At 43.9% G+C, this 20,544-nt stretch overlaps 1 protein-coding gene across 1 annotated transcript; it reads left to right on the top strand.

Annotated features, from left to right (window-relative positions):
* The first annotated feature begins 4,533 nt into the window (after positions 1–4,533).
* LOC142573989 (mite group 2 allergen-like Ixo r 2) lies at positions 4,534–14,926 on the top strand. Its single transcript, XM_075683189.1, has 4 exons — positions 4,534–4,882; positions 9,117–9,221; positions 9,655–9,827; positions 14,820–14,926. Exons 1-4 carry the CDS (start codon positions 4,804–4,806, stop codon positions 14,898–14,900), a joined length of 438 nt encoding a protein of 145 aa, XP_075539304.1. The 5' UTR covers positions 4,534–4,803; the 3' UTR covers positions 14,901–14,926.
* Positions 14,927–20,544: the final 5,618 nt, after the last annotated feature.

The raw sequence follows: 20,544 nt of genomic DNA, 5'->3' as shown, positions 1-20,544 counted from the left end.
CCATCTTGAAAGCGAGCTGCAGTGTGCACATAGTGTAGGTGCGCGGAGGGCTCAAAGCTTCGAGTGCGCTGTGTTCTCGACGCTTAGTTCGCGTTGAAGCGAGAGGCAGCACGAATGCGCTGGCTCTTGGTGACGCGCGTCTTCACTCCAGCGTTGTGACAATGAATCCCCGCGCTCATCGAGTGGGACGCGTTTATGTTTGATTGTGCGCGCGTGGCACCATGTTTATTGATTTGAGTAAGCGAATGTTCATAATAAGCGAATGTTTACAAGTTTATATGGCCGATAACATATCGTAGTCGATGCTTCGCCTTTCGGAAGAAACAGCGACTTTTTTAAACAGCATCCAATTTGAACGTCTGAAACGTTGTTGTCGTTTGTCAAAAACGATGAGTATGAAACTAATGACAACGTACGTGTAATTACTTGTCTATTATTAGCATATGAGGAAAGGGAAGCAAAGGAAGTTACTGCAGACCTTATTGTAACTAACTGTTCAGCGCTGAAGCGTGAACGGCCGTCAGCAACTCGGGTAGTATGCGTGTAGAAGAGTAGGAGAAACAAAAGTTGACAGAGAGAATAGATATATAGGAGGAAACTACTTACAATGACAGCGCTGATGTTGTTTTGACCAAGACATGGTAGTCGGCCAAGGTCGATAGCAGCAAACTCTTTACTTGGGCAAATCATGTAGCGTATATAGGCATGACCATTGTGATCGCTCTGGTGGCGGCATTTTAATAACAATATCTCACAATTCAGATTCCGACAAAATTACGATGCAATCGCCCACTGAATTGGCATGGAGGGGCTATAACGTAAAGCTACTACAAACTTTTCTATTCCAATTCTACAATCAGCCCTCCACGATTCGTCAGAAAATTTTCGGGCCACCAGCCACTGAGCCTTTCGGCCACGCCACGTCACGAAAACTGCGAACCCCCCCCCCCCCCCATCTGATATAATATGTGCGCACTGATTATGAATGATTATTCCGAACAAAATAAAAATAATAATCTCTCGTTTGGCGCCTTTTTTGCCATTAGCGAAAAAGGCGTCATTTGACCAACTGCTATGGGTCAATTTTTTTCGGGCTGTGCCCACTTTGCCTGTATCACGTGACGTCACAAAACTTCGAAGAGACACCGCATCAAAGTGACGTGTACGCGTTAAAGACTCATTAATATGCCGAACAAGACTGAATACTTTTCTGAAGAGCCGGACCCTGCCCCGTTCTCGAAGGAGCAGAGGATGGCGGTCCACCGATCGCTGTCGCACTGGCTGCTTGGAGGCTGCCGGGAGCACAGATTTATTTGCGTAAATAAAAGATATTGCCTGGCAGTACAAGGTTATCGAGACCTCTCTGCACGTATACGACATTGCTCTGCCGACTCTACTTTTCCGAGGATCCGTTTCAGCGGCATTTTTAACCTTCCGTTGCACGCCGCCGCGATTTTCAACCAGCCACCGCAAGCTAAGTAAGGGGAAGGGCCCCAATCGCAGACGCCGGCCCCACCCTCCTTATCGGGTTTTCTACTTTCACTGTTTTGACTCGGCTCCACCGAAGCTCGCTCCACTCGAGCGTGCTCCTCGACTCTTCTCAGCCACTTAAGTTGAATTCCAACGGTGCACGCCGCTCCAACCGAGATCCCTCTCGCCAAATCTGCAAATGTAATGCGCGCGCTCCCGCGTGGGCACTGAGTACAGGGAAATTAAGTGAGAGGGCGCTAGACTATAGGTGTTCCAGCTCTATTGGTGGATGAAAAGTGGGGAAATAACAAAAAACGGAAACGTACAAAAACAAAGTTCACCACAGGGGGTCAGAAAATTTGGCTATGGGAATTCATCGTGGTTTTTTTTTATTTCCGTTTGTTTGTTTGTTTTTTTTTCTTTTTTAACCTAGGTAAGACATAATGCAGTACAATAGCGCGAGCTTAGTAGCGCGGCCCACCGCCCCGTTCCAAAGGGGACGCTCATAGCATCCATCCATCCATCCATCCATCCATCCATCCATCCATCCATGCATCGGTTAGGCCTCATCACCATCACCACCACCATCTGAACCATCGCAGCATTCCGTGCGTTAGTTTTCCTTCCGTGTCGGAGGAACCATCCCTGAGTTGGAACTTATAGTATCTGAGTCGGAGCTCTCGTTATCCAGGAGCAGGAACAAAAACGCTCGGCGCAACGTAAGCAGCGTCCATGTTTTCCACGTCATCCATAGCTGCCCGCGACCGCAAATAGGCGAGCGTCACAGGAAGCAGAGGCGGGTGAACGAAATACGACACGCGGAATTCCGGTAACATCTGCCGATTTCGGTGCAGCAAATATTTTTGCCCCGTAGAGTGATCCGGAATCTGCGGCTGCTCTCAATCTGCTACTGGAACACACAACTCACGCACTCGTTCTGTCATTCGAATAGCATTGATCCATACAGAGCAGAAAAAATTGACCTGGATCTACCATTGAAATTCAACGTTCGACAAGAAAAACTGCTCAATGTAGGCAATGCCATTCGCTTCGAAAGCAAAAGAAAGTGAATCCTATAAACGAGAAGCGCGTTCGATAGTGTTTTTTGAACAACGCCGCTGCAGGTTACCACTCGATGCTTGCGTTGGTAGTTACGTAAATTTGACGTCAGGAGGAGCAGGATGAATAAACTTTTATTTTTGAAACAGTATCCCGGGGTAAGCCCCGGTTCTACTCTTGGTGGGAGGTCTCCTCATTCCAGGAACCCTCTGGCCTTCGCTGCCTCCTTGGCCCTGGCGACTAGGCGTCGTTGTTGTTCCAAGTCCTCGCAGACGAGCTTGGCCTCCTACGTTTCTATGAGGTCTTCGCTTTCTTGTCTGGCGTTACAACAGTCTCTCGGTGAAGTCAATGCGTCTTTGTCTAGATGCCATGGACATTCGAGGATCAGGTGCGCTAAGGTGTCCGGTACGCCGCACATTGGGCAGTGGTATTCTCGTAGCGCTGGGTATAGTCTATGCATGAGGATTCCGTGGATGTAAGTATTACTTTGTAGTCTTCTGATTGTAGTGCTTTCTTGTTGAGCTTAGGTGAGGTGGTGAGGTGAGGAGCTTTGTTGAGCTTTGGGTGAGGTGGTGGGTACACTTTGCGTTCCAGCCTGGAGATTGGAATGAAATCAGATCGGAACAAGTTTACATTATAGGGCTGTTGTACGCGGCTTCGCCTCAAACACAAACATAAGGTTCCTTCTGCTTGCTATCGACCGCCTAATCTTTCCTCTGTTTTTGCGATGGCTTGTAAAACTGTTTAAGCAAATTTATTGTCCGGTTTCCAAATGCACCAATGTTCCTCCTTGACGATTTTAATTTTCCTGCAATTTGGTTTTCCACTTCTTTCTATACAACTGTTTCCGGCTCTTCCCAATGTTCTGGCTTTCTCAATTTGTGTGCTACACATAATCTTGCCTAAATGGTTAACAAACCCACTCGAGTCACGTGGTCGTCAGAAAATATATTCGTTCTAGCACTAACCATGTCTCCGCATACTATCCGCGTATACTGCATACTGCATACTCGGAAAAGCATACTGCAAAACGATTTAGCAAAGCTAAGTGATTTCAGTATTTACGTGTCCTGAGAACTCCTGGACACAGAGAACAGCCTGACCTAACAACTAATCAGAACTTTGCTAATATGGCTGCCGTAATAATGTGCGCACAAATGTAGCCATGGCAACTGCGACGATGATAAGTCTAGCCTCGCACGTTTTCTCTGCAATGATGTTCATACGAAAACGCTTTACCTACTAGCAAAGATTAAATATACTAAATTAGGTAGATAAATGCCATTGTATATGTTTTTTTATCTCGCTAGTGTCACTTAAAGCACGAAATTTTGTGTCATCCTTATGCAGTGCCGAAGAGGATGCTTAGTTAATTAAACCTACACGCAATCCCACCGTTATTTTTCTAATCGTTTCCAGCATTTTTGTTTTACCATCCCTCGCGTGAGCTGGGATGGTTTACGGATAAAAGTATAAGAGCAATGAACTAGAAAGAAAATTGAATCACAAGTTAATTAATACTTGAAGAGTAACAAATATCTAAGACAGCGAAAATTAAAAATAAATATTATGTAGCGCTACAATTGGATGATGCTGTACAGAAATGACAGAAATGAAACGGGAATGAAATGAGTGCTTTGTTCCAAGTGAAGTTTTATTCCGAATGGGCTATTATTTTGTACGGAAAGAAACACAGACAAAGAAGAAAAAAGCGAAAAACGAGCACAAAAAAACAAATGACCCTATAGAGTGGGTCGGTGCTTCTGTCACACACACAAAAAAAAAAGTCTACTGCGACAAATGAAAATGAGAGACACATGCCCAAATGAACGTGCGTAGTAGTGACGAATGTGATCGAAATCCGGGTCATTAATCATTTCTGGACGGCCTTATGCAGTACCAAGCGTTTTATTTCGACGTGGAAAGCATCAGTGATATTGCCGGAGTGGTGCCTGCTGTGCTTCGCGCGCAGAAGCGGTTGCCGCACGGAATCGGATAGAGCGTGAGGATGCATCAATGCCGCATAATTTTTTCTCGTAAAGATCTCGTGTATCACACACTGATAAGACGGTAAAAGTTAGACGGAATTACAACGGGAGGCTTCGCGTTATTGTCTGTGCTACAATTGCTTTACGGATTAGTTTACGTCAAATAATTTACGTGGGTGCTTGTAACTAGCTCGGTTGCAGTGCTGCTTAAGGTCATGACTGCTGTGGTTTGTAAAACTGCATAACCTCAGGCCTCGACTGCACACTCTTCCGGAGCAAGCACGTCATGAATCGATACGCTGTCGCCATCGTCATCATCGGCTTGGCCTTTGGACAACGTCGAAACATCACGTATGAAGACTGCGGTAAGCAGCATCGCTTTCTTTAACGAAGGGATGCTCCAGTTTGTTTTCTTTGTGAGAATGATTTGCTTCACGGTGGGAAAAAAACTGCTTGTTCTGTAATACGTCTGAGGCCTGAGTGTTGAAAACAATGGGTGCGAATAATCCTATGTTTCCATTCAGCCTTATATGCCACCAGAAGCAGTTGTTCTGTCCTTATGATTGTTGAAGTTTTAAAGGGACACTAAATAGAAACACGAAATCACTTTACGGGGATGAATTGTTATTCCAAAAGATAACTTTTCGTAAGTTTGCGGAAATATATTGACAATAGGCAAGAAAATGAAGGTAAAAGTTTTATTTAATGAATTTTGGGTCACAACCCCCGCACCAGTGCGTCAGTACGACGTCACAGATTTCATATAATTTTTTTTTTTTCGTATTCGACCCTTTGTGGCGAAGTAAAGGTTATAGAAACAGGCTAATTCTGGTGTTTGACTTTTTTTAGTATATAATTTCTTCTGAACGAAAAAGCACTCATTCACGAACTGCCGCGCTTAATAACTGCCATCCGGAAAGCCAGCCTCATCTATACATCATAAACCCCATTGTCATCAATTTCACCATTTTTGTGGCCGCCGCTCATGTGAAGTCCGTTTGATGGAACCCTTGAGGCACTATCCATTAGTATTTGGAGCCTTTATTTAGCTCGAAAAAGTAACAGTTTCGCCGGACAGGTGAAACAATGATTGTGATAGCAAATTATTAGACAGCTTTACGAAATAAGGTTAGTCGTTTTATTAGCTGCGTAAAGGGTTGTAAACATTCGCTTACTAACTCAATTTAGTTATTTATTTAGTTATTTAGGGCAAAGAAAAGGGAACTACATAGTAGGAGAAACAAATAAGTTTGTACATTGGAAAAAAGGAACACTGGTATGCAAAGAAAAATATACATACAACGTCAAGGAAATACAATGCCAAACAAAGTCGACAAAGATACAAAAGCGAATACAATACAAAGTCGTACAACATAGTCAAGCGAACCTGTGAAGTCCCAAAAGTTCACGAAATTTGACAGGATATTTTAATGAAACAATATTATTTGGTAGGCTATTCCATAGTACAATGGCGCGCGGTAATGCAGTTATTGAATGACTGTGTACGGCAAAAAAATACGTCTGAAACTGAGATGGTTATGAAGTCGAGTAGATGTGCGAGAAGGAATTTCAAGCGACAAACAGCTTGACCATGAGTCATATTTGTATTTATGAAAGAGGCATAGAATGGCAACAGAGCGGTGGGAATCCAAGTCCGGAAGAGGAACATCGCGTTTAATTTGGGTAAGGCTAGAATGACGACTGTAATTAGAAGTTATAAAACGAGCAGCACGATTTTGGATGGATTCCAATTTATCTATTAGGTATTGTTGATGAGGAGACCACATCGATGAAGCATATTCAAGTTAGGGGCGTACAGCAGTTTGTTAGGCCTGTTAAGTGATGGTAGATGGTGAAAGGTGCAGATGACGACGTAAAAACCCTAAAGTTCTGTTAGCTTTAGCGCATATCTTATCTATGTGAGAGCTCGAGGCAAGATTAGCACAAAAATAAAGGCCAAGATATTTGAAAGTAGAGTCACGAGGAATTTCCGCCGAACTGATTTTGTAAGGAAACTTAGGATATGATTTCATACGAGTGAAGGAAAGAACGCAGCACTTAGGCGTGTTAAGGGTCATTTGCCAACGATCGCACCACTGATTAACTAGGTGAAGGTCATTTTGCAAAGTTAGGTGGTCATCATGACAGTTAATCGTTCTGTAAATTACGCAATCATACGCGAAAAGTCGTATGCAGGAGGAAATGTTGCTCGGCAAGCCATTGATAAAAAGGAGGAAAAGAAGAGGGCTTAACACACTACCCTGGGGTACACCTGACGTTACAACAGATGTGGAGGAGCTAAAGTTATTCCCAGGTATGACTGCTGCCGATTAGATAAGAAATTGCGAAGCCAGAATAATGATAATGAGTCAATTCTAAGAGCAGTTAATTTAGCTGTCAGACGACAGTGAGCAACTCTGTCAACGGCTTTTGTATAGTCAAGAAAGACGCAATCAATAATTTTGCTATTATTCATGCCATCAAGTAAATCTGACGTAAATTCCAATAATTGAGTGTTACAAGACAATGCTTTATGGAAACCATGTTGATATTGAAAAAAAAAGTTATTAGATTCAATATGGTTGGATATATGGGAGGCAATGATGGGCTCGAGTAGCTTGCTACAAATACATGTTAGCGAAATGGGGCGGTAGTTACCAGGTGAGTGTCTGTTTCCATCTTTCAATATCGGAACAACTTTGGCTGACTTCCAGTCAGCAGGAACAATACCTGTTGATAAACACTGCTGAAAAATGTAGTACAAAATCTGACTGGATACAGCGGACGTGTTCTTTAGAATTTTAGAGTTAATATTGTCAATGCCACACGATGTAGACACCTTTATATCGCGTATAAGTTTTGAAGTGCCTTCAACACTAATATTTATAGGGGACATGAAGCGATAATCAAGGTCGGAGACACAGGAAACGGAGAAGCAGTCTCGATTAGTGAACCAAGAGCAAAATAAGCGAATTGAAAGTTGAAGTACGCTCAGATGCAGAGACAAGAACATGGTCAGCGTTATGCAACGTAACAGTATTACTGTCACGATCAGGAAAGATAGCTCGCCGAAACTTTCTAGGGTTAGTGTGTAAAGTGAGGACAGGTCCTTGCAAAAATACTTCTTTTCGCTTCAGATATTGCAAGACAGTAAGGTTTTAAACAATCCTTATATTTAGACCATGACGTGGGACATGATATGATAGCCGTTTAGCAGAAGCGTATAACCATTTCTTTTTATTTCGGAGTTATATAAGCGATTTATTAAACCAGGGGTTACGTTTGGTCATTAGCTATAGTGACTAGTGGCACATATTTATCTACTATAAGTAACATAATATTTCTAAATGAATTCAAATTGGCTTCAAGAGATTTGTTTGTGAGTTATGGAAAAAACAATATCTCAAAGAAAACCTCAAGTTCATTGTTCATTTGTCCGTAATTTGCCTTGTTATAATCCCTGATAATCTTACGTTCAGCGCCAGAAGATTTCTGCGGAATATCAATTGAGAACTGCACTAGGTTATGGTCACTATAACCATCAAGCTGCACGACAGGGTTTATGCTATGTCGCTCTGTTGGGAGAATAAGGTCTAATATATTAGTGCCGCGAGAAGGCTCAGAAACAATCTTTGCAAGATTGAACTCTAAACGCAGCTCAATAAAATCACCTGAAGCAATGCTCGATGAAAACAAGCCAGACCAATAGTTATCAGGGAAATTAAAATTGGCAAGCACGTCGTCACACACGCACAGGCAAACACCGAACGCATATCTCACCCGACGACCTCAGACACTCGCTGTCAGAACACTGGCGTGATGAAGAGCGGAGCAGCGGCGAATGGATTCCCCTTCGTGCTGCCTTTCGCTTCAGCGCGAGAACAAAGCGCACACGAAGCCATCACCTATCGCCGGTCAACTAGCCTTCGAACCCAGCGCAGATTGCCTCTGAAATAGGACGCGCGCAACTGCGCTCAGCAACCGCAACTGGAGTAGAAAAGGAGATGCGCACTACTAACCTGCTCCCTCACCCCGCTCTTAGCGCGGCCACCCTCGCCGCGTTCCTCCTTTGGGAGCGCGAGGAGACGTCAAGCTACCATCCTTCCCAGATCACCCTCGCAAGCTTTCGCTGGCACCTACAGCATACAGCGCGCGGCCGCGATGTTATCGCACTTGCACTTTATGCGCAAAATTATAATGGAGGCGACAGCGTATATTCGCCTGGAGTGTCCGTATAATTTTCATCGCAATAAAATTAATCGGTCCTGAGAGCACACCGCGGCGAGATGGCGCGGGTACTTCAAGGTGGCATCGCCACCCGTCTGGTCATTGGGTCTTTTCTGGCTTGGCAAACGGTTTGTTACGGAAAGAGCGGATTTTTTTATGTCTTGTGCAAGGATAATTTACTAATACAATTAAAACTATTTTCCTCTTTACTGTCTCTTTAAGAACAACTACGAACTGTGCGAGGTACCCCGTAATATATGAGCAGGAAACCAGGCTAGGACGCTGATATCGCAAATAATGTTTAGTCTTACTCCCCCTCTCTTACCTCTCTTGCTTAAAAAAATTACTCATCTGTGCCTACCTTTTTTGCAGGCTCAAGCGCCCAAATTCTGTCGGCTCAAATGGAGCCCTGTGACTCCGATCCCTGTATTCTCAGGCGTAGAGCGACAACGATGGTTCGATATTCATTGATATCCGGTACGTTTCGTCTGTCTGTGATATAATACGGCAATGAAAGGAGCTTTGCGGAGCATTTAAACGCAAATAGCAGTTACAAAGTTACGCTGTTAGCTATGCACAAAAAATTCAAACATCTCAAGTTGTTCTGCTTTATTATTGGCATGCCACGATGACGACTGTAAGCAAGTGAATAATTGTTAGACATTGGTGTAAAACGGTGCAAGTTACTGGCTTGAGACGTTGCGGGTCAGCATCGCCTAACCATTCACATTATTCATGATTCTGCGACGAAAATAACAAAGAAGATAATTACATGAGAGTGCTCAGAAAGAAGTACATACTATCAACGTTTAGTTTAACGATATCGGCTCCGTCTCTTCGTAGACGTTTAGTTTCCGACTATAACTCTTTATACCATTAATACATATATATCTTACCGTGGCTCCTGCAGATCAAGACAGCGATACTGCTACCGTCGATGCCAGGGTGAACTTCTTAGGTCTCAACGTGCGCGTTCCAGGTTTAGAGAAAGACCTGTGCAAGGAGGTCGTTCACTGTCCCATCATCAAGGGCCAAACCTACGACGGTATCATGAAAGTGCACATTCCGTGGTTCGTTCCTCCCGTAAGTTGTTCAGTCACAGCCTTCAGCATTTCTTCAACGCCTGCCCAGATGCTTCGTAATGCAAGACAGCCAGTCCCCACTGCCGTGACAGCACATTCCTTCGTTTACCCATGTTTCTTACTACAGCATGGACAACCTTCGCCGAGCGCTGTTGCCGCAACATGCATGCTCCTTTATTTTGCTTTCGCATGCCCCATGCTTCCTCATGAGGTTGACGTCACCGTATCAATGACCTGTGGACTTAACTACTGGGAAGATGGTGCCCTCTCTGTGACACCCGGTTTTGGCATCAATGCTTTAAAAAATACAGGAGGTTATTGTTCAGTACTACGTACGAGGCTCGGCTTTGAAGGCTTGCGCTTTTAAACCGTCATTTCGCGTACGAAGAGCTATATGTAGAGTTGAAACCATGGTTGTAATACATGTAACTGCAACGCGCAATGACAATAGCTTGTTCTGTGCCTTAAGACACCAATGAGTGCTGCGCCTTATATGAGGAGACCAAAACAAATGAGCCGGAAACGACAGACCGATCAAAAGAGGAACAACACAAGACTGCACGAGAAAACCGGTGATAACACTATGCCAGCTTCTTAGTGGTTCCCTCAAGTGGCACAGACTATCGGTAAAATAATTTCAGGAGTTGAAGATTACTGTGACAGCTTCCCAAAACCCCACAAGCTTTCCCATTTCAAAACCGCTTCACTTCTCTCTCTGTTTAGAAAAGGCCAGGCAGCAGGCAGATTTGTGTTTATAAATTTGTCTTAAAGATATGCTGATAACAGGGTCGACACAGCATCGACACAGCGTCCTCAATTGGAGCAGCCGCGTCTTGACAAACCATGCTTGTACTGCCGCCAGCCATCTAGAGAATAACAAGTGAATAAAAAAAGGAGTAGCCTTAGCCCTAATGTACTCCTTTAATGCGAAAGCACTGACAAAAACAGAAGGGTTAGTGATAGGGGGCCAGCTATGTTCAAGCTTTGTTCAGGATGTGCACCCTGAACTGGTAATAGACACTGTAAGGTGCTCTCTGTGAGATGTATACTTTTGACTGCTTATCCAGCAGTTTGAGTCAACCCTAGCTACTCGGAACAGGCACTGACAACGCGTGGCATAAGCTTACTTAATCTGTGCTTGTCAGACAGCGCTCGGGAAACAGTTGATAGTCGCTAGTACGCGTATAAATCTGTCAAAGATAAGAAATATATGAATGAGTTGCGAAACACGCGCTGGCTTTGCGTAAATCTGACTAAGCACATAAAAAAAACCTGCGTACAAACTATTGACGATGATTGTCAATATACGCGAACAGCAAACCCCTTCTAGAAAGCTATTAGCTTTATTAAAGGAAGCGATGTGCTTGAAGACGTACGTTCGTTGCAATAACAGTGTTTAGGTAGCGTTTGTTGTTTCATTGCGTCATATTCTACTGAACATAGTCGTCAAGTGGAACATACATAACGCTGGTGTAGATCGAGCGTTCCCCCCCACAGAATCTATAAGCCTTCAGACGCCCCAAAGTTCCCGTGCGACACCCCGTGCGTCTCACTTGGCGTTCGCCGACGAAAGCGGCTCGCACATCGATGGCGCGACAACGCGCACCTTATGCATCGGCACCTTTGCACCGACGGTGGAAGTCCTACCACAACAAATATACGATCGCTGACCGTCACGTGAACGGGCCGACAGGGCCAAAGAAAGATACGTCACAGGCGTTTCTGCGAAGTCTTCAGGCAACTTAGAAAAAAAAACGCCTGTAGAACATAGCACGATTCTAGTCCTTCAGCTGGTCTGCTCAAGGAGGCGGGCCGACAGGGCCAAAGAAAGATACGTCACAGGCGCTTCTGCGAAGACTTTAGGCAACTTAGAAAAAAGAAACGTCTGTGGAACATAGCACGATTCTAGTCCTTCAGCTGGTCTGCTCAAGGAGGCGGGCATTACTTGCAAGATAAGTTTAAGCGCCCTATCGGCTAAATAACAGAAATTCACTGCTTAAGTTTTAACTAAACATTTTACGGCGCATATTGCAATTTGCAAATTGTAGTCGGTGAGATTGCAGGGCATATCCGCTTGAAAAGAATTCTGTGGATGACACCGTTTTCGAGATACGTGCCGTCAAGCTTTCCGTAAATATTCACTGTCGTTCTACTTAATTCTTTTTTTAAATGCCTTTTCGTAGATCGAAGCACAAAAGTAATTGGACCGCTAGTGTGTTTCTCCGCAAAGTTCGGGAATTCATATCTCGAAGCTGGTCCCATCCTCAGAATTCATTCCAAGTGGATCCGCTTTGCAGCCCCCCCCCCCCGCCCGCGGCGACAATTTTTAAATGGGAATATGTGCCGTAAGGTGATAAGATAAAAAATTATTTAGCGAATTTTTGTTAATTAGTTGATCCACTTTAATTTCTCGTGCAAGTAATGTTTGCCTTTTTGAGTAGAGCACCTGAAGGGCTAGAATTGTGGTATCTGCCACAGGCGAACATTAAAAATTGCTTAACCCTTTCAGACGCTGTCTACTACAATTATGTGCAGCAAGATAGCGCATCAACAGAGAGAGAGCACTGATGAAAGTAATGATATTTAAAATGTGTCGCATACATCTTGAAACAATTATTATTGGAACTGGGGTGCAATCTTGATTAATGTGAAGGTTGTTTTGGAAAAATGAGTGGGAAGGTAGACGGCTCGGTGCTTTCACTCGGTGTCAATATGTTGTATGGAGCGGGTTTACTTCTTTCGTTGTTTTTTCAAAATGTCGTGCACCAGGCACAATTTTCAAGTGGCTGGGTAAGTGCTTTTCAAGCTTTTCAAACCACGAAATAGTTTATTCTCTGATATTTGATGTTCCCGTGGGGAGTTTTCACATGGAGTGGACATTCTGTAAACCGTGACAAAGCTCAATAAACAAGTGAAAATTCTTATTTTTTTCTGCTTGAAACTGTACAGTTTCTATGATTCTGAAGAAGCAGGAAATGGGGTGAAAGCAACATTTCAATCAACTGGATAAGGTATCGCCTGAAATGGTCTGAAATGCGCTAAATAAATTTTTATCTTATCACATTACGGCACATATTTGCAGAAGCACCTGGTAGATATTCCGCTCACCGTAAGTGACAACGGGGCGACGTACTTTTAGTGTTCTTAAAGAATCAATGTATTGTTATGAGGTATAACTATAGTACCACTTGGTAATCGTCAGTTACCATTAAATATGGTCGTCCGAGGCCCCAAAGTCTCCCGAGCGAGTTTAGAAGCATCGAATGCTGTTTTTTGTGACTGGCGGCCTGGCCCATATGTTCTTACTTGCTTTTTCTTTCTTTTTTTCGCCGAACTCTGAGGAAAGCCAACACGACGTATTAAATGACTCTACTACTCGCATAGTCCAATCAAAGCTCAAACTTTCCAGTGCGTTTTTTTTATGTTTTCTTTTTGTGTGTGTACGCAGTCTGGCGCGCTAGTCGCAAACAAGTGAGTGACGCGGCCTAAATTAGCTATCGTTGCAAAATACCATACGGAAAGAAAGTCTATCAATTCTCTGCACAAAATAACTATTAACTGAAAGGCCCCTGCATGACACGACAGAATGAAATAAAAAGGTGGGTCGTCAATATTTCACTTAGATTAGATTTCAAATTGCATTCGGTAGTAAGAGTACCGCGTTGTATGAACTTAACAGCGCCAACAGATAAACGCGGATGAAAGGTAGACAACACGACACGAGTGCCTGTCGCGTAGTCGTAGTCTCCCTTTCACCATTGTTTACTTTTCGCACTTAAACTTCAACATGAATACATACCAAGCCGCTCAATTTACCTTTCTTCAAAAATAACGTACCTCGCATGGTAGCGTCACTAATTTCAATTGCATCCAGTAGAACGCATGATCTGCCTATAATCTTAACCAGAAAGTATGAACTTTGTGACAGCCGCCATTTAACATATGGTTAAGGAATATAGGCAGGTTATTACGAGTGAGCTTGAAAAACTTCACTTTTTTGAGCTGATTGAAGCGCATCCTCTGGGACAAAAAGAAATGTATTATGACTGGTTTGTTTTTATCCCAATTTTGTTACACTACATTTTTTGTTCTACGTGTGTAGTTATACTACTAATGATATCGCAATGTTTAAAGCGAAACTATATTTGCCCGCTCACCTAGCGTTTGATTTAAGTGCGCAAAGTTTTTCACCAAATGGATGACTTATACAGCACTGAATGTTTGCCAAACAAATATTGCCATCTGGTCTCCTTAATCAAGCGACAAATTACGACACGTAACATCAAAATTTGGTGCTGGCTCATACGTACGTCTATATAAGGACACGGAACTCTTAATGAAATAGCGCTGGATATTGAACAGATGCCTTCATTTACTCCAGTTTCTTATATTTCAACTATTGCATTTTTGTTCAACTGGATATACGCCACCTTATACGGGACAATTACTGGCCTGCCCCCTAGAATGGGCCTGTGCAGCTATGACGCAAGGGTATATAGACGCCTTAAACATATTTATTTGCGGTACTTCCTTGTCCATGCACTTGTCTTCACGGTTCCTTTTCCGACAAGCATCTTACACAACGGCCTCCTTCTCGTGACATCGCTGCCTCGACGTCTCACACTGTGCATCCACCCGATTCGGTGTTTGAACTGCTGCTTAAATTGCCATGCACAAGCCGTGCCCCACCTTGCCGTGCATTACCACGTGATAATAATGATGACGATGCATGATCTTGCAAGTTGCGTAGTATTGAAATAAATTTAATTTTACGCAGCAGAGTTACCTGTATATAATTTATTTCAGCGCTTCAGTAAAGCTTCGATTTACGCAGATTTCAACCTGTACGTTTCATTTGCGTAACAGTCTTCTCCATGTTCGTAAGATATATGGTGCGATTATTACATTATAAGTGAGGTCCTAGCGCTGACTCAGCCCGACCGTTGACGTAAAACTAGTTCGATTCTCATGTTACTTTGCTTTGGTTTTGCAGATGAAACGGAGTGTGAGCGTCAAGATCCTGGGAGACAAAGGACTTAGCATTTGCCTGAACATGAATGTGACCATCAGATAAAAAATTGCAATGCCTCAGATAGGAGAGAAGCCGTGCTTTGTTGTTGTTTATTCATTGCAGGTAAGTGTGAAAGTAGACTAGATTAGGCTGTCCCAGCACAAATGTTATATATATAGCCCTCCTTCTCGTGACATTGCTGCCTCTTCTAGTGAGGCGAGTTTAGCAGTGTTATTGGAGGAATTTGAGGGTAGTAAATGGGATATAATAAGGCTCAGTGAGGTCAGGCGGTCGAAAGAATCATATATAGTGCTAAAAATTGGGCACGTCCTGTGCTTCCGGGGCTTAGCGGAGAGACGAGAACTAGGAGTCGGATTCCTGATTAATAAGGATCTAGCTGGTAACATACAGGAGTTCTATAGCATTAACGAGAGGGTGGCAGGTCTTGTCGTGAAACTTAATAAAAGGTACATATTGAAGGTCGTACAAGTCTACGCCCCTACATCCAGTCATGATGACCAGGAAGTCGAAAGCTTCTATGAAGACCTGGAATCGGCGATGGGTAAAGTCAAAACAAAATACACTATACTGATGGGTGACTTCAATGCCAGGGTATAGCAAGAAGCAGGCTGGAGACAAGTCAGGGGGCTAATGTGGCATAGGCTCTAGGAATAGCAGAGGACAGTTATTAGTAGAGTTTGCAGAACAGAATAATATGCGGATAATGAATACCTTCTTCCGCAAGCAGGTTAGCCGAAAGTGGACGTGGAGGAGCCCAAATGGCGAGACTAGATACGAAATAGACATCATACTCTGCGCTAACCCTGGCATCATACAATATGTGGACGTGCTCGGCAAGGTGCGCTGCAGTGACTATAGGATGGTAAGAAAGACCATAGGATAAGAAAAGAACAGAGTGGGTGAGGGAACAAACGCAGGTTAATGACATCTTAGTTGAAATCAAGAAAAAGAAATGGGGGGCATGGGCAGGACATGTAATGAGGAGGGAAGATAACCGATGGTCATTAAGGGTTACGGACTGGATTCCAAGGGAAGGGAAGCGTAGCAGGGAGCAGCAGAAAGTTAGGTGGGCGGATCACATTAGGAAATTTGCAGGGACAACATGGCCACAATTAGTACATGACCGAGGTAGTTGGAGAAGTATGGGAGAGGCCTTTGCCCTGCAGTGGGCGTAACCATGATGATGATGATGATGATGATGATGTAACCGGCATTCCGAAGCGAAAAATTGCGCCGTTCGCTGAACCACGAAGCGTCGAGGTGCGTTTTCCAGCACCCCATCACCCGGAAGCGAATTCTCTTGGAGAACGGGTGATTCGCAACTTTCTAGCTCTGTACCCCAACTTCAAAGGTGGGTGTAAGTGCGCTCTGGAAGCATCTGTTCGTCGCCATAATCAGTTTACCACTACAGCATTGAGATGTAGCCCTTACTTCACCGCATTCCAGAAACCTGTTGGTTGCCTGCGGCCAAACAACTCGATATATTTCACAAAACAACACTTTGCGAATAGCCAATGCATTTGGAGCAGAAAGCAATGTACCTTAAACAATGAAAAAGAATTTCGACAAACGTCACCAGACCACGATGCCTGATATCGAACCAGGAAATATGGTGGTACTCCGAAACTGGTTGGATTCAAAGTGCCCCTTTATAAGCCCTATTTGAGTGTTGAAAACAGGAAAGCACCAAAATAATCTGAAGAGCTTGTGTTATCAGGGACTCCGAGGAAAAACAAAAGAGGCGTCGATCGCTAATATTCTTCAGTATCATGCCAGGAGAGATGATATAGAAGCTCTGGATCGAGGCTGGAGTGATCCTGGATGAACAGTTAACTAAGAGGACTAAGAGGACAAAGATGTAGAAGAAAAGGAGCAGGAAGACATGGAGGACCGCAATGGCAGCTGATTGGTATAATTACGTGTGACAACTTTGTATATATATATATATATATATATATATATATAATAAGGGAGAGAGAGCCGGCTGGCTAAACGAAAAAGCTTATGGTTCGTTACCCTATATTTAGGGAAAGAAGCACTAAAACTCATGATGCAGCAAAATCGCCGGCTGGTACACATTTAGCGCGAGGCTGTCTACAAACACGGAACACTTCATTGCAGTGAGTCCGTTAGTTGAGTGGACCTGGAACAAACGTTATCCCCATTTGGCATGACGAAAAAGTTGTTTGACGCCCCGTTCTTCAACTGAGGTTTTCGGTTCCGCGAACCGCTCTGTGGTTATCCAAGGCCGCTAAGGACAATAAAATTACGCATATAAAACGCACATTTTGGAACCTCTGTGAAGCGGTTTTCCTGATGCAGTTAATGAAATGCTATAAGTTTCGCCATTCCATTCCTGAATCTCTGGCGTAATGTAAGTTGGCGCGCGCGCATGTGCTTTCGGGCACTCATATTACCAAACGGGACAACCATTATATTGTCTTGTAGTTCTTCATTTCTCATTTAATTGAAATGTACCACCCGCTTCCCAACCAATCCCCCCTTGCGGGTACGTGCCATAGTATCGAAATCATCATCATCGACAAGCAGCGATCATGCAAAATTGGGTAGTTGGAGTTGGCAAAATAGAAGTGTACGTGCGATTGTGGTATCATGGTTTGGAAAGTAGGCAGAGAAAGGCATGCTTTATTAAAATAATTGCGTTCCTGATGACGTATATTTGTTGCAGTGAGGACATTTATTGTTAGTTTGATCACTCAGTAATTTCGTAGAAAACAGCCAGCAGCCTGGACATCTACAAATGTAGTAAAAACATTAGTGCTGCTGTGCGTCCAAGCTATCCAGCATGACAGCAGCAGCATCTCCCGCCCAACTAGCAAATCGTTTTTTTTAATAAACTTTTTACAGATACAACAGCCTGATGCGCGTGTCATTGAATATTAGTCTGCTGCAATATTAGTCAGATTTTCGCATCGCGTACCCCATTTAATGCGAATATCATTATTTGCCTACTTCAGCCGTTTTGAATCTATCTATCTATCTATCTATCTATCTATCTATCTATCTATCTATCTATCTATCTATCTATCTATCTATCTATCTATCTATCTATCTATCTATCTATCGATCTATCTATCTATCTATCTATCTATCTATCTACCTTCCCTACTCACGCCAACTAGTTGGCCAAAGTAGTCTTCCTGCTTAGGCGACTAGCTATACGATGCTGTTCGAGATGTCGTCGTCGTCATACCATTATCATTCCAGCTTTGTGATCTTACTCTAGCCATGCCTTCATAGTCCCGAATTCCCACTTCCCCTTTCCCCAGTCAGGAGTAGCAGGCTAGAGACAAGCTCTCTAGGACAACCTCTCCTCCTTTCTCTTCATTAAAATCTACTCTGCCTCCTATCTTGACACAGTAGCACAAGTTGTTTAACAGTGTGGGCCACTATGTATGAGCTCGTGGTAGCAATGCCGTCGTGGTCGTTGCATCACCGTCATTCCAGCTTTGTCATCCGACTCTCGTGAAGCCGTCATCGCCACGCCATCATCGTCATAAAGAGGTCATGCATTACTTCTTACGCCGCCATAATGATGCCGTTCTGGTTGCTCAATCGTCGTCATTCCATTTTAATGATCTGCCTCTCGCCATGCTGTCGTCGTCAGGCCTTCTACTCCAACCCAGTGGTTCAAGTTGCCTAATAGACTGAGTCGCTGTAGGTATGTGCTCGGGAATCGTGATACAGTCGGGTCATTGCATCGTCATCACTCCATCGTCGTCATACAGTCTTCGTCATGCTGTTGTCGTCACCCTGTCATTTTATCATTGTCGTCATTATCGCATTGTCATCCCGCTGCCGTCATTTCGCCGTCATCATAGCGTTTTCATCGTTTCATCAACATCAATCAGTCTTCGTCATTGTATCATAATCATGTGATTATGCCACCCTTGTCATGCAGCTATCGTCATACATTCGCTATCATGGCTCCATTGTCAGACCGTCGTCGTAAGGCCATCGTGGCCATACCATCATCGTCACAAAGCTTCACTATCCAACTTCCGTTATCCCGTCATCTTCACGCCATCATCATCATACATATTTCATAACAGTCGTCGTAACGCCATTGTCAGCGCCCACTAATCATCCTTTCGTTGTTCTGATACCGCTGTAATGCAATCGTCATAACTGCATCGTAGGGATACAATCATCGTCATTTATTCGTTGTCATACCGTCGTCGGGGTGCTATCATGGCTGTTCCAGTGCCCTCGTTGTAACTTTGACATCCGACTCTCGTCCTGCCGTCGTCGTCACACCGTTGTCCTGGTGTCATCGTCATCACCCTGTCGTTTCAACATCGTTATTCCTTCAGTATCGTCATTCCACTGTCATCATGCCGTCACCGTCGTACAACCCTCGTCGATTCATCGAAGTGCTTCCTTGTTCGTCATTCAATCGTAATCATGCTGTCTTCATTCAATCATGATTATGCTGCCATTGTCACGCCATCGTTGTTATTGCATCGTCGTCATACAGACGCTATCATGTATCCTTGTCATAACGTCGTCGCCATGCCTTCGCGGTCCTGCAATCGTCCTTATTCCCGCTTATTCACCCGGTTGTCGTCATACGGTCGTCGTCACGCGATCGACGTCATGCAGTCGTCGTCATCTCATTGGGCTCAGGTAAACCTCGTCATGTAGTCGCGATAACACCCCCATCATTTAAGATTCGGCATCTTATTGTTGTCACGTCGTCGTCGCTATACGACTTTGCATTTCCATTGGAGAAGCATTTCCGTCGGTTCTGTTAAATCTATTGCAATTCTCTTTCTAACCACAGTCAGGAAAGTCTGGGAGGGCATGCAAAAGAAGCTTCGATTTAAAAGGTATGTTATACGTGTCAAGTAGCCGAAACAAAAACCGCTATTAGAAATACAGGCAGAAAAAGAAAAGTACGCTCACTCGCGTTGATCCACCCGCGCTACACGAGCGCTTTCACGAGGAACGGAAAGAATGAAACAGAGGATCAGCTTCGTGATCCTCTGTTTCGTGATCCGCTACCAAAGCTACGGGGCGAGATACCCTCTACGTTCCTTTGCCCTGTAAGCGTGAACCAGCCGACGATCCCGAAACTGCGGACGGGCCAGGATACACCTTGAACTGCATCCCAATACAGGTCACAAGTCAGAGAAGAGATGACAACTGTAGACATTCTTTTTTTTTCTATTCAGCAGCGAATTTATTGATCTATCAAAGCTGCTTCAGGTAGGTCAGACTTCACGAGGGATAATATTGTATGAGTGGCATCTCATTTGAAAGCACCTGTGCTGAACAGGTCAAAGACTTGGAATTGTCTTTGCGCCTCACCGTGCGCGTGCAATCACCCCGATATTGTGGTTCCCAGCTTGCCAAGCACGCCAATATGGCCAGTGATAGACGTATTCCAGAACATATTTATTTTTGTTTTTTTGCCTGGCGGAGAGTGGAACGTCGCCGTAGCTTCATGCGGAGTCAGTAGACTGAGGTATAATTTTGTTGTTGACAGCCTACTCCTGCAAAAGTATGCACTGAAGTTCAACAGGTTCACTAGCAGAAGCTTCATTAGCAGTAATTCAAAATAGAAACGATCAAAACGGAATCTCGACTGTGGTTTCTTTCAGGACAAGTAGATCACTGTGGCCTAATTTCTTCAGTTTGAGTGTGGTAAGAGAATTTCCATGTG

This window comes from Dermacentor variabilis, chromosome 3 (genome assembly GCF_050947875.1).
Source record: "Dermacentor variabilis isolate Ectoservices chromosome 3, ASM5094787v1, whole genome shotgun sequence".
Classification (NCBI taxonomy): Eukaryota; Metazoa; Arthropoda; class Arachnida; order Ixodida; family Ixodidae; genus Dermacentor; species Dermacentor variabilis.
This window is presented reverse-complemented; position numbering and strand designations above follow the sequence as displayed.

Excerpts from the sequence above, each read along its gene's own strand:
- LOC142573989 (XM_075683189.1), top strand. The coding sequence starts at position 4,804 with ATGAATCGATACGCTGTCGCCATCGTCATCATCGGCTTGGCCTTTGGA. Across the intron at positions 4,883-9,116 it reads CATCACGTATGAAGACTGCG|GCTCAAGCGCCCAAATTCTG; the intron begins GTAAGCAGCATC and ends CCTTTTTTGCAG. Across the intron at positions 9,828-14,819 it reads TTCCGTGGTTCGTTCCTCCC|ATGAAACGGAGTGTGAGCGT; the intron begins GTAAGTTGTTCA and ends TTGGTTTTGCAG.